The 13,435-nt window shown below is 47.0% G+C and overlaps 1 protein-coding gene across 1 annotated transcript in view; it reads left to right on the top strand.

Annotated features, from left to right (window-relative positions):
* The first annotated feature begins 641 nt into the window (after positions 1–641).
* Positions 642–13,435, top strand: part of DENND5A (DENN domain containing 5A) — an 88,583-nt gene continuing 75,789 nt past the window's right edge. Inside the window, exon 1 of the mRNA XM_036763571.1 lies at positions 642–773. Coding sequence (XP_036619466.1) covers positions 656–773 — 118 coding nt within the window. The 5' untranslated portion in view covers positions 642–655. The remainder of the gene's footprint in view (positions 774–13,435) is intronic.

Genomic DNA, 13,435 nt, shown 5'->3' with positions numbered 1-13,435 from the left:
GAGAAGGAGGGGGAGGAGATGCAGAGGGAGAGGGAGGAGGGGGAGGATGAAGACGCCAGGAGCAGTAGGAGGAGGAGCACCGGCCGCGCGGGGCGGGAAAGGAGGAAGGAGCAGGAGAATAACATGACGTCATCCTCTGGCCCCCTCTCCCCCGCCCCCGGGGCGGCGCAGGCGCGGAGCGCACGGCGGGCGGGGTGGGGGCCCTCGCTCCCCTCTCGCTCGCTCCCCTTTCTGCACGCTCGCTCAGACGCCTGGCAAACAGCTGGAGGGAGGCGGGCGGCGGGCTGCGGGCGGCTGGCGGGCTGACGGGCGGCGGCGGCGGCGGGCGGCGCGGGCCGGTCCGGGCCGGGCGGGCGGGGCGGGAGCGAACGGACTGACGGCCGGAGCCCAGGATGCCGCGCGGGGCGGCGCGCTCTCCCCCCGCGCGGTCCTGGCCGCGACGGCCGCGGGGGCCGGGGCTGGGGCCGGGACAGCTGCCGGAGCCGGGGCCGGGGCCGCGGTAGCGGCGGAGGCGGCAGCGGCGGCACAGGCGCAGGCACAGGCAGCGGCGCGCGCCGGGCCCGGGGCATCCTGAGTTGGGGTGGGGGGCCGCGGGGGCGGAGGCAGGGGGGCACCGGCAGCAGCGGCGGCGGCGGCAGCCCCCGGCCCCGGCGCCATGAGCGGCGGCGGCGGCGGAGGGGGCGGCGGGGGCTCGCTTCCCAGCCGCTTCGCCGACTACTTTGTCATCTGCGGGCTGGACACAGAGACTGGGCTGGAGCCGGACGAGCTGTCGGGTGAGTGAGCTAGCCCGCGGGGGAGTGACGAACTGGGGGGGGCCCTCCCCCCAGTTTCGGGACGGATGGACTAGCGGGGTCTGCAGCTGGACCAACTTTGCCTCCCTCCCAGGCTCTGGCTCCTCCTGGCCGCGCGCCTCCTCCCTACCCCGCAGCGAACCCCCAAGGATGGTGGACCCTGGCGAGCCTGCATTGTCTCCCCCTTGTCTGGGATGGTCACCCCCTTTCCCTTGGAGAGTGGGGGACCCTGGTCCGGGCTGCATTGTTCATCCCTCAGGTCAGGGATGTTCACCCCTTTTCCCGTGCAGAGCGGGTGACCCAGGTTCTGCATTGTTCACCCCCTTTTCCCTGGAGAGTGGGGGACCCTGGTTGGTGTTGCGCTGTTCACCTCCTTTCCCGTGGAGAGTGGGGGACCCTGGTTGGAGCTGCACTGTTCACCCGCTTTCCCCTGGAGAGTGGGGGACCCTGGTCCAAGCTGTATTGTTTGGAGCCCCTCTCTTTACCGAGATCTCCCCAAGAATGAAGAGAAGTGAACCCCAGAGGAGGCAGCATTGTTCGGGTGCCTTTTCTCGATCCATTCCCCTTGGGACCCTATTCCCCATTCCTCCATACAGGAAAAGGGGGACTCTGGGTCTCCACTCCCATTGTTTGCCCCAAGGTGGCAGAGATTGCCAGCCTCCTTAACCTCCCCCACCCTTCCTGCTTATACCCCTTTAGAAGGAGGGGGTCGAGGTGAACCCTGCTAGCATCTCTGATCTCCCCCCACCCAGTCACATTTTCTGGGGCAGTGGGGTTCCCCGGGTTCAGGGTCTCGGAAGAAGCTTGTGGGAGACGGGTGGAATGATGAAGCAGGAGCTGACCAGGCCCCAAATATCTTGGGACTCTTGTCTGCTCAGTGGGGATTGATAGATGTCTGGGGGAAGGGTTTGCTTCCTTCCTTCGTGCTGTTTTTTTTTTTTTTTTGGTGACTCTTTTAACTATCTGGAGGGGAGGGATGAAGATGAGGGCTGGGCGAAAGTTTATTGTATACACTGTATAATTAAAGGGACCTCCAGCCCAAGTTTCTTTAAAACTTTAGAGTTTCGTTTTGGAGGACTCCTCCCCAGAACGGTCCGAACTCGGGTTCTTAGGCCTTCCCCTGGGCCCTCCTGGGTTTGGTGCTATTAATTTTAACTAGATCCCCAGCTGATGAGCCCCTGTGGGTGAGGCCCTGTCCTGGCCAGCCTGTGGATCCCTCGGAGGTTACTGTGGTTACTTCATCTGGCCACAGAGATAGCGGATCTGTTTTCTGGGGCATGGCCCCCAGATTTCAGTCCTTCTCCCTAAAAGTATGAAAAGGGCAAGATGTCTTTTGGATTAAGCCGATGGGGATATTGGGGAACACAGTACCTGCCTGCCTTCCTACCATGGGCCTCCTCCTTCTGAGAAGGGGATAAGGAAGTGATAATAACTGAGTTACCTAGAAGATGAGGAAAGTGGTTAGAATTCTGTCTGACCCAGTTATCTCTCCCTCAGTGGGATACATTTGGAAAATAGCTTGAGTGGCCTGTGGCTCAGATACTGTACCTGGGTTCTCCTTACCTGGAAGCCTGAACTGTGTCACTTTGCTTGGTTTCTCCCCCAGCTGATGGTTTGTTTTGTTAGGTTTTGTGGGGTTTTTGTGGGTTTTTGACAGCTGATATTGACAGGAAACTCCTGCCCCTTTTCTGCAGCAGATGCCCTCACTGTAAAGTGAAATTAGATCACAGCATTCAAGGTTCATTCATCCCGGTGACTAAATTTGCGTGTCTTTGGTGATGACAGGACAGTTTTCTTCTTGGTCATGAGAAAAATTCCAGTGACTGCATCTCTTCTGAAAAGATATAGATGACTATTCCAAGAAGCAAAACATTGAAAGTTTTTTTTTTAACCCACAACAAGCTAAAACATAGATTTCAACTTTGAAAAAATTGGGAAGAGAATGTTAGCACTTTAGTTTGAAGAGACAAGGCCCTTAATTGGATACTTCCTTCCTGGGCCCAGGGACATGTAGTGTTTGGGGCCTTGGGCTAAGTACTTTGCAAATTCCCCCCTCCACCTCATGCTGTTAGATATCGATAATTAGGATGTTACCGTTTCACTTTCAGATTCAGGCATTTAATATGTATGAGGGTGTAGGGCTTTCTTAAAACTTAAGGCTTAGGAAGGACCTTTAGGAGGAACTTAAGATGTTCTAACCTATCTCCTTCATTTAAAAAAGGAGAAAACACTGAGGCCCAGAGAGAAACCCTAGCTCAGTTAGTGGCAGATCCTGGGCTAGAATGGCGAATGATTAGCTCCTGGGATTTAGAGCCGACTCTTTGGAGCATCTAGTCCAGGGAATCTTAACCTCTAATAACTAATGATAATAACAGCTGGCATCTATATAGCATTTTAAAATTTGCAAAGTGCTCTACAGATATCTCATTTGATCCTTCTCAAATCTTCCTGTCCTGGGAGGCAGGTGCTATTTTCATCCCCATTTTACACATGGGGAACCTGAGGCAGACAGAAGTTCAGTGACTTGCTTAGGGTCCCAGAGCTAGTTAGTGTCTGTGAGGCTGGATTGGAATTTAGGTCTTCTTGTCCTCAGGTCCAGTGCTTTGCCTGCTGTGTCACCTACCTCTGATTCTTTTTTCTAACTCCAATCTATTCCACATCCCTCATAGGATCATAGGACTAGAGGTCACAGCCCAATCCCCTCATTTTACAAATGAGGGGATTGAGGGTCAGAGATGTTCAATGACTGGCCCAAGGTCATACAGGTGGTAAATTGCAGAGGATTTGAACCCAGCTACTCTCACTCTCTCACTCTTTCCAGTATACCAGCTTACTCCCATTGGGCCTGATCTGACTTTAGAATATACATTTAGTGGTCTGGCAGATTGCAGACATGCTCCCATAACATCCTGCCATGAAGCATTAGGCAAGCCCTCTTACTCCCTAGCAGAGAGTGGCTTTCAGGGCATTCTTGGAGAGGACCAAGGAATCATTTTGGGGCTTCTGATGGTATCTGAGCAGACAATAAAGTTGCTGTTGGTTTGTGAATTGTTCACTGTTTGCCACAGGAACTGGCTTCTCATCGAGCTTAAAAAGGCTTCCCTCATAATTAAGCTGCAGGAGTGATTGAAGAAGGGAAGGAGTTGCAGAAATTGTGTACGGAGGGGTAGTTTCCCTGTGTTGCTGGAGGGTTTTTAAATGCGATGGCAGCAGTGGAAAGCCAAAACCGTTTGTCCAGCCTGCAGTCTTTGTATACACACAGACGTTGATTAAAGGTTCTTCTCTCTTGTCGGTTGGTAGGGGACCCTGGTATCCCCAAGGGGGGTGGGGGAGAGCTGGGGGAATCCTAGCATAAAACAAAGCAAAACCCAGCCAGCCTTCTGCCTGTTCGGCTGACTTTTCAGTTCTAGGGCATCCGCGGGCTTCTTGCAGGTCTGTTTCTCTCTGAAAAGGATGATGTCATAGTAACGGAAACTACAGGAAATCGTGAATTGTTCCCGTACCTCTGGAGAGGTCCCTAGGAGACTGTGTTCTCACTGAGTCAATGCAGTTCTGGGCCCCAGGTAACATCCCTGTCACAGTCTTGCCCCTCACAGGCATTATGTAGATGGTCTCTTTGCCAGTGCCGTGACCTAAACTGAGAATGAAGGATTGGAGGAGGCTGGGCTTTGCTTTCTGCCTGTGGAAGGAGGAGGGAGGCTCTGTGATCAGCTTCAGTATTTCTGCCCCCTTTGCAACACTGGTTTTCCAGTTTGCAGCAGCCAAGCTTTCATTTTGAAGTTGTAGTGTTTCTTTAGGTCAGGGGATCTTAAGCCTTTTTTGTGACCTGGTTGCCTTTGACAGCCTAGGGAAATCTTTGGACCCTTAATCAGAATCATGTTTTCAAATGCATCCAATAAAATACATAAAGGAAACCAATTTTTTTGAAATGCAGTTAGCATAATATTAAAAATAATTCATGAACCTCAAGTTAAAAACCTCTACTCTAGCAGGTCATTTATAAAGCATTTCCCTCATAAATAGCCCTGGTTCATAGTGTACATATTATTAAATACCCCATTTTACAGTCGAGGAAACTGAGGCCTAGTGGAAGTCAGATGACACATGTTTGAGGTCACACAGCTAGCAAGTGGCAGAGCTAGGATTTCATTGCTGATCTGACTCCAAGTCTGGTGTTTTTTCCACACTCCCTGCCTCTTATGCAGCTAATCCTTTCCCTTCCCTTCCCTTCCCTATTTTTTTACATATAAAGAAACTCTGGCCCAGAGAAGTAGGAAGTAACATTTTCCATCCTCTCCCTCCTCCAAGTCTGCTGAATCTCCTCCTTCACACCCCTTGCCTCCGCTCTCCCCCTAACCCCACCCCCATCCTCGCCCCCAGCACTGATTGCAGCTTTGCAGTGATCTGATGAGCATGGGCGATGAGGGAATTGCTGGTTTGGTTCATGCTGTGACAATATCAGGCTCTCAGGCAACATACTTCTCTGAGCTCAGATTTCCAGTCCAGGTTGGGAAAACACACCAAGTATAAGGATCTTCAAAGAAATTTGATTTCACTTCAAATCAGAGCCTTCCTGCATCTTACTGGATGGGGGTGATGTCAGGGGACCACAGAAGCCTGTTGTCAGTGAGACAGTGGCATTTCTGTACAGTTTCAGGGTTTGCTCACAGCAGCTCTCGTCATGTAAGCATCGTTATCCCCACTTTGTGTGTAAGGAAGGTGAGCCTCGGCCTGAAGCCCAAGGTAACCCAGGCAGTAAGTGTTACAGCTGAGATCCTCCATCCCCAGAGCTGGTGCTCTTACCACTGGGCTACACTGCCTCTAGTTATCACAGGCTACTGTGTTCTAAGCGAGCAAATGAAGGGCAGCCCCCAGTAAGATCTCAACCAGAACAGCATATGAGGAGGGACTTAGGTCTCTCTGACAGATACGAAGTAGGCAAAAGTGAGATTTCATAGGCCGTTTGTATTCATGTTGAATGTGGAATATGGGCATGATAGGACCTCGTAGATTTATTTCTATAATTTCTATATTTCCTGGGCCGTTTAAAAGAGAAGTAAAACAGTTACCTCCATAGTGCTTTACAGTTATCTCTTGAATATGTCATTTATTTCCCTGAGGTGTGTCCATTCCTTGAGTTTGGCCGTAACGATACCTTTATATGACGCTTTCAGGTTCACAGAGCTCATTAATCGCAACCACCTTTGAGGCAGGTACAGAAGGGGAAGCTACCGCCAGCAAAGTGCAGTGACTCGTCCAAAGTGTTACATGTGAGTCCTGGGATTTGAACTCAGGTCTCCAGAGCCCACGTTCTTTCTGATATACCATGCTGCCCCCCAAAGGGCATAGTAAGCAAAGTCACGCACCCTAGGTGCCAAGGTGGAGGTTGCAGTCAGTGGGCAGGAAGGTGCCCGCCCCCCTGAAGTGGGATTTTCAGTTTAGTTTAACAGATAATAAGAAGCATTTATTAAATGTCTTGTGTGCCAGGTGTTGAGCTGAGTGCCCGGCAGAGTGACACCAAGACAAAAAAGAAACATTCCTGGCCCTCAGAGGACCTCCGTTCTGCTGGGGAATTAGACCCTTGAAGCCGACAAGTATAAACATTAGGATGATTTTCCTTGTTCTCATCTTACAGTCTAGAGTTTAAATAGAAATGATCCTCGGGCAAATCACTATCACATTGTTCCTTTAGGTTTAATGTTCTTGCTTAGGTGGATCTTTTTGTTTTTTAAAGAGGAAGCTAGGTGGCACGATGGTCAGGGCACCAGGCATGGAGTCTGGAAGACCTGAGTTCAAATCCGGCCTCAGACATTTACTAGCTGGGTGACCCTGGGCAAGTCACTTAACTTCTCTTTGCCTCAGTTTCTTCATCTGTAAAATGGGGATAGTGATAGCACGTACCTGGCAGGGTTGTTGTGGGGATCAGATAATGTGAGGAGGTGACACGAGTAAAGCACTCTGCAAACCTGACATAGACGCGCTGCCATCATCCTCTCACAACTGAATAGAAGTGTGGAGGTTTGAGCTCATCTCAGCAGGCTCACCGACAGTGTCTTTGGGACGACCCCAGGAGCAGATGGGACGACAGGAATAGTTTGCAGTTCGTCTTGTTCTCTCATGGTTTTGGTTTCTTTCCATGGGGCTCTATATTTTGAGAGCTTTTCATCCCATGTGGTTTGGAGGTTATGAGTATTCGGGATGCCAAAATCTACTAAGAGTGTTGGGTAAATTTAGTAGATCCGTGATGATGGTAAGGATTATGTATGTGGTCTCCTAAAGAGGGAGAGAGCAGTTAACTAGAGAGAGGAGATGACCAATATGGGCCTTGGAAAGAAGTGTAAGATTCTAAGAGCCACAAACAAAGAGGGGACTGAATTCTGGGTGTGGGGGGAGGGAGTATGTGCTTAGGGAAAATCAGACATCAACAAATAGGGGAGTTTGGCTAGAAGAAAGAGGGAGGGGAGGAGAGTGGTGTATGCAAAGGGAGGCTGGCTGGAGCAGCTTCAAATGCCGAGCTGGAGGGTCAGTGGTCTTTTCCTAGAGGCTGTGGGAATCCCCCAAATTTTGCTAAGCAGAGGGGTGACATGGTTAAAGCTGTCCTTTAGGAAGGTTCTTTTGGCAGCTTTGTAAAAGATGGATCGGAAGCGGGAGAGGCTGGAGACAGGGCCATCCCTTAGGCTGTTACAGTGGTCCGGGTGAGACATGCTGAGAGCTTGCACCAGAGCAGAGTCCCCCTGAATGGAGAGACAGGGCCAGAAGCCAGAGATGGGTTCAGAGCTATAATGTGCAAGACTTGGTAAGTGGGAAGCCCTTTGGGGTGAGAGACAGGGAGGAGTTGAGGGTGACCCTGATGGTGCTACTGATGAGGTGCTTGTGCTCGGACCCTAAATTCTGACAGCCTCTGCTTGGGTGCCTGTGCCTGAACCCCAATTCCAAAACATCCAGTTCTCATAAGCACATACAGTTCTCAAAACATATTCTCTCTTACACATCTTGTTCCAAAAACATTCTATCCCAGGCTCTCTCTCTCTAGCTAAAGGGCAGCATGACCCAACTTATCTCTGCTTCTTCCTCAGTAAGCAACTATGCGCAACCATAGATTGAATTCCAGATGCTGATAATTGACTGAACACTGAATCATAACCATATTTACTATTCACTGCCCTTTCTAACATGTATTTTAGAGACAGTATTTTGTCTAACAAGACACTAGATGAGAAACTATTCCCCTTCAGCTCTCACCGATAGTGAACTTAGTGGTGTTTCATAGTAGAAACCACACCCCCTGTAACCCTTCTGTGGGCTATTCCCTAGAAAACTCTGGGTAATATGCCTGTACAGTAGATACTAAATGTGCATGTTCCTTTAAGAACCAACCACTCCTTGAACACGCCCTAAATCACTCCCTAATCCCACCTCCAAACACCTAGCTGACATGTCCCGCCCCTTAAACCCCATTAGGTTCTATAAAGATTCCCCCTGCACCTCTGTATGGTTGCAGGTTCCCTAAGAACTCTTGCCCGCTGAAAAAGCATAATAAATCTTTCCCTCCTTGATTTAAAGAATGCTTGTGTCCTCGAATTCATTTCAGGTGGCCTCGCCCTGGGAACTTTGGTTTGCTCTACACAGCAAACCCCCTCCCTAGAGGTAGGGTTGGGGTGGTAATAATACCAATAATAGGCATTTACATGGTACCTTAGAGGAAGCCTGGCCTGGTGGATAAAACACTAGGCTCTCACATGGGAAGACCTCTGGCACATACTAACCTCACATGGTAGGTTGTAGAGAAGGTGCCAACCTACATTGGTAGATGGAGTTTCCTTATCTGGGAGTTAACTGTATCAGGTAAACCTAGGTCCAGTCCCTTTCCCTGTCTCTATCCCTCTAGTCTCTTAAGGTATGCAGAGCACTTTAATACAGTATCTGTTGTTCTTCACCACAACTTTGAAGTTAAGTATTACGGTATTATATATGAGGGTTGTGACTTGCCCAGGGTCATGTAGCTAAGAGCCATCCGAACCCTATTAATGAATCTAAGTTCACCCCAAGTCCAGAGTCCTATCGACTTTGCTGTGATACGGGATTATTATCCTCATTATTACAAGAGAAAACACTGAGGACCAGAGGGGACAAGTGATTTTCTCAAGGCCATTCAGTAAGAAGCCACAGAGCAAGACTTGGCCTGAGGCCTTCTGAGTCTCAGACCAGTGGGCTTTTCCATTATTCTAGGTTGTTTCATGCAGGTCGATTTCTTTGGTGTGAGCATATATATTTATTTGAAAGAAATACATGTTCTTTCCCAATCCTTCCTAATCCTAGTACCTTCCCTTGGTTGATTATTTCCTGTTTATCCTGTATATAGCTTATTTGTAAAGAGTTATTTTCATGTTATTTTCTCCCATAAAACTGAGCTCCTTAAAGACAGAGACTGTCTTTCTTGTTTTTTTTTTTTGTATCCCTACTGCTTATCACAGTGCCTGGCACATAGTAGGCTCTTAATATATGTTTACTGACTGACTGACTGATATAGAATTATTTCTATAGATATAGAATTTTTCTAAAACATTTGTATTTCCAGGGACAGCACAGCATAGTGGATATAGAGAATGGGGATTGGAGTGAGAAATCAAGAATGTATTTATTAAGTACCTACTATGTGCCAGGCACTGGGATAAATGTTGGGGATAAAAATATACAAATGAGATGTCCCCTGCCCTCCAGGAGCTCTGGGTATCTACCAAAGACATAGTGATAGGGAGAGGCAGCGCTAACAACTAAGGGAATTAAGAAAGGCCTTGAAGGTGGTAGCACTTGAGCTCGTTCTTGATAGGGTTCCCATCAATCAATCAGTCATCAGGATGCATATTTAAGAACCTACTGCGTGCCAGGCCCTCTCCCAGATGCTGGAGATAAAGACAAAAGTGAAACTGTTCCTGCTGAGGAAGCATATTTAAAACCTTTTTAGTTCAATTTAAAGTATTGAGAAATGTATATTATTCTACTGTAAAGTGTGTAAAAGGTTAAGTACCAAAGCTAGGGGAAAATGGATTAAGGATGATGACTCAGTACAAAACAAGAAATACCCCTTGTTTAGTTAAGATCATTGCCTTTCTCTTCCTTGAAAGGACTGAGAGTGATGTCCAGACCCTCTTTTTCCGTTCTGAAGGGATTAGGGTATTGATTTCAGAGAGTGGCTCCTTATGATTATCCCTGGAGTACACTTGAGGGAGGTGGTCTAAGGAGGAATTGAGTAGTTTTAGGAAAAGATTAAGTGACTTTTGTTCTGTTTTGGAATAGATCTTTTTCTTCTTTTTGTGTTAGAGAGATGCCCAAAGGCATGGGAAGACACTGTCCACTTGGATGTTTCTTTCTCTGAGCTAGAAATTCGTGGACTTAAAATGTTAAAGTAATTAAAAATGGTTTCTGGCAGCCCACCTAAATTGTAGAGTGTAGTAATTTTTTTTATTATTTTTATTTTAGTCCTAAAGTTTCTCTCCCTCTCTCCTCACCTTACCATTTGAGAAGGCAAGAAACAGGGTACCCATTATGCATATGAAGCCATGCAAAACATATTTGCACATTAGCTGTGCTCCAGAAAAAAAAGTACAAGAAGAATAAAGCAGGAGAAAAAAAATCTGTCTATCAGTTTTCTTTCTGTAGGTGGATAGCATTTTTCATCATGAGTTTTTTGGAATTGTATTGCGTTATTGTCTTGATCAGAGTAGCTGAGTCTTTCACAGTTGATAGTTACAATATTGCTGTTACTGTGTATATTGTTCTGGTTTTACTCCTTTCACTTTGCATCAGTTCGTATATGTCTGTCCAGATTTTTCTGAAATCATTCTCTTCTTCATTTCTTTAGCACAATAATATTCCATCACATTCATATGCTACAATGTGTTCAGCCATTCTCCAGTTGATGGACATCAGCTTCCAATTCTTTGCCACCACAAAAAGAGCTGCATAAACATTTTTGTATGTGTGGGTCCTTTTCCTTTTCTTTCTTTTTTTAAGTAATATTTTATTTTTTACCCCAATTACATGTTAAACAATTTCCTTTTTCTTTGATTTCTTTGGGGTATAGATCTAATTGCTGGATCAAAGGTAAACAGTTTTATAGCCCTTTGGGTGTAGTTCTAAATTGTTCCATGGTACAGTGCCATAATTTTTTTTCTTTGACCTTGCCCTCAAAAAGCTTATATTCTGTTGGGGAAGCACCTATAAGTGTATTTAAAATAAATACAATGTAATTTTGTGGAGGAGAGAACTAACAGCTAGGGGGCTCAGGAAAACTTCATGTAGAAGGTGGTAGTTGAGCTGAGTTTTGAAAGACATAAAGGATTCTAAGAGAAGGTGAGGGTAGTGCATTCCAGGCATGGGGGGCAAAGGCAGGGAGGTAGGATATAGCATGTCATGTGTGAGGAACAGTAAGGTAGCCAGTTTGGCTGGACAGAGGAAGGTGAGTCATCTAGAACAAGGTTGGAAAGGTAGGTTGAGGCCAAGTTGTGAAGGGCTTCAAAAGCCAGCCAAGAGGTGGTCAGGAGAATCAAGGAAACCGAGGAATTCTTTACAGGGATATCAGCATGTTCCCTAGTAGAAGCATGTCTCCAGTATAAGGACCAGAAGTAGCGTGGAGCCAGGGAAGCTCCTTGAGAAAGGAAGGAGAATGACCTGGGCCCCAGGATCCTTATTGGATGACACCATGAGATTGAGTTAACCTAAAGGAAGGAGGTGAGCAGAGCGCCCTCTAGGCAGTGGGACCAGCCTGTATTGAGACAGGAAATGGAATGCTGTTGATGAGGGCCAGCATGAAGTCCAGCGTGGTTAGAATGTGGAGTGATGATGGGGATTAACAAGTACTCATCCTGAAAAAGAGCTGGCCTCTGGTCCTGCCTCTGATGCGTGTGATCCTGACTCTGTGATCCTGGCAAGCTCGGCTCACCTCAGTGCCCCTGGTATTTTTAAAGAAATGAGACTTCATTGGGCAACATTGCTTTTGAGCACAATTTAGATTTCAAAGTAGGGGGAATTGGTATGGAGACTTCACTCTCTCGCTCTCTTTCTTTAAAAAAAAATAGTTAAAAAAATAAACATTGCTGTCACTTCCCAGTGACTCCTCCTCTGTACTCTGCAGAACTCTCCATTAAAACCAAAAAGTACAGTTAAGCTAAACATGTATGCCTCATTCTGCACCTATAGTTCACCATCTTTGCGTTGAAAGGAGGGAGCTGTTTGGAGCCTTTTCCTGTAGGTAGCACTTTTTTTTTTATAAGTTTCATTGATGCTTTTTACCTTGCACACATTTTTGTACTTAACACTTTTATGTATATATGTATGTATCTCACTTTTTGGTATATATTTTATATATCTATATATATATGCAACACTTTTTTGATATGATATTTTTGTATAGAATCCTTTCTCAGAATAATGGTTTTAAATGCATAAAATAAAATACATAAGGAAACCAATCCAATTGAAATAAAGATGTAATTTTTTTCCTGTGCAAATTCACAGACCCATTGAAATCTATCTATGCCTTCTAGGTTAAGAACCTGTGCTCTGAAGGATTCCTGCATTGGGGGAAGGCGGTTGGACCGTCTGATAGTCAAGATCCCTTTTAATTGTGGGATTTTGTGCAGTCAGTCAGCCAGCCAGCTGGCAGGTAGTAATGGAGGGCTTGTTGGTAGCCAGTCCTGTGCTGGGCATTATGAGGATTATAAGATAAACCTAAAATTTGGCCTTGCCTTTGGGGAGCCAAGTTAGTGTCTTCTTGGGGAGCTGAGACCTGTCCCCATGAAGCAGGATGGGTCTTATCTTCCCAGCATGGTGGATTGTGTATTCTGGCAGTAGTCACCCCTGGGTTGTGTTGAGGGCTTTGCCATGCCAGCAGCTTGAAGGTCACTGAGTTTTGTTTTGGAGCTGGGAGGCTGCAACTGTTTGGGCTTTATTTTGTGCTTAGATCAAACGCAGTCCCCCTCTGCTTAGCGTCACTTCTCTCTTATGCCACCCATCCCTAGAATAAAAATCCACATTCTCTTCGCCTGGAACCTAGACACCAAACTATTAAGTTACAGCAGTGCCAGACTCGTCTTGCGGCCATCCCCCTTCCTTGTGTGACCTCCTTCTCTCTGCCGTGACTGTGATGGAGAGGATTCTGCTTTTAGAGTTCAAGACTTGGCTCACTGTCCTGGCTCGGATTCTTACTGCCTGTATGAAGGGGAGAGGGAAGGAAACAAACATTTGTTAAAGCGCCTACTATGTGCCAAGCATTTTGCAAATATTATTTCATTTGATTCTCAAAATGACCCTGGGAGGTTGGCACTATGACTATGCCCATTTTACAGTAGAGGAAACTGAGAAAGAGAGAAGTTAGGTGACTTGTCCATGGTCACACAGATAGTGAGGGCCTGAGGCTGGATTTGAAACCAGGTCTTCCTGACTCCAGGCCCAGTGCTATAAGTCTGGCACCACTTAGCGCCTGTAGTCACTTCTTTCAGAAATTCGGTTTCCTCATTTATAAAATTGAGATGTCAGCTCTTGCACAGCATTGCTTTAAGTTAAAAGCTTTTGCAGACTTTCCTGGGCTATAGAAATGTAAGTTGTTTTTCCTAGAAGATGTGAACCTGGGTAAGAGCTTACCT

This window comes from Trichosurus vulpecula, chromosome 6 (assembly GCF_011100635.1).
Source record: "Trichosurus vulpecula isolate mTriVul1 chromosome 6, mTriVul1.pri, whole genome shotgun sequence".
Lineage (NCBI taxonomy): Eukaryota > Metazoa > Chordata > Mammalia > Diprotodontia > Phalangeridae > Trichosurus > Trichosurus vulpecula.
The sequence above is the reverse complement of the archived record's forward strand: the minus strand, read 5'-3'. Positions and strand labels throughout refer to the sequence as shown.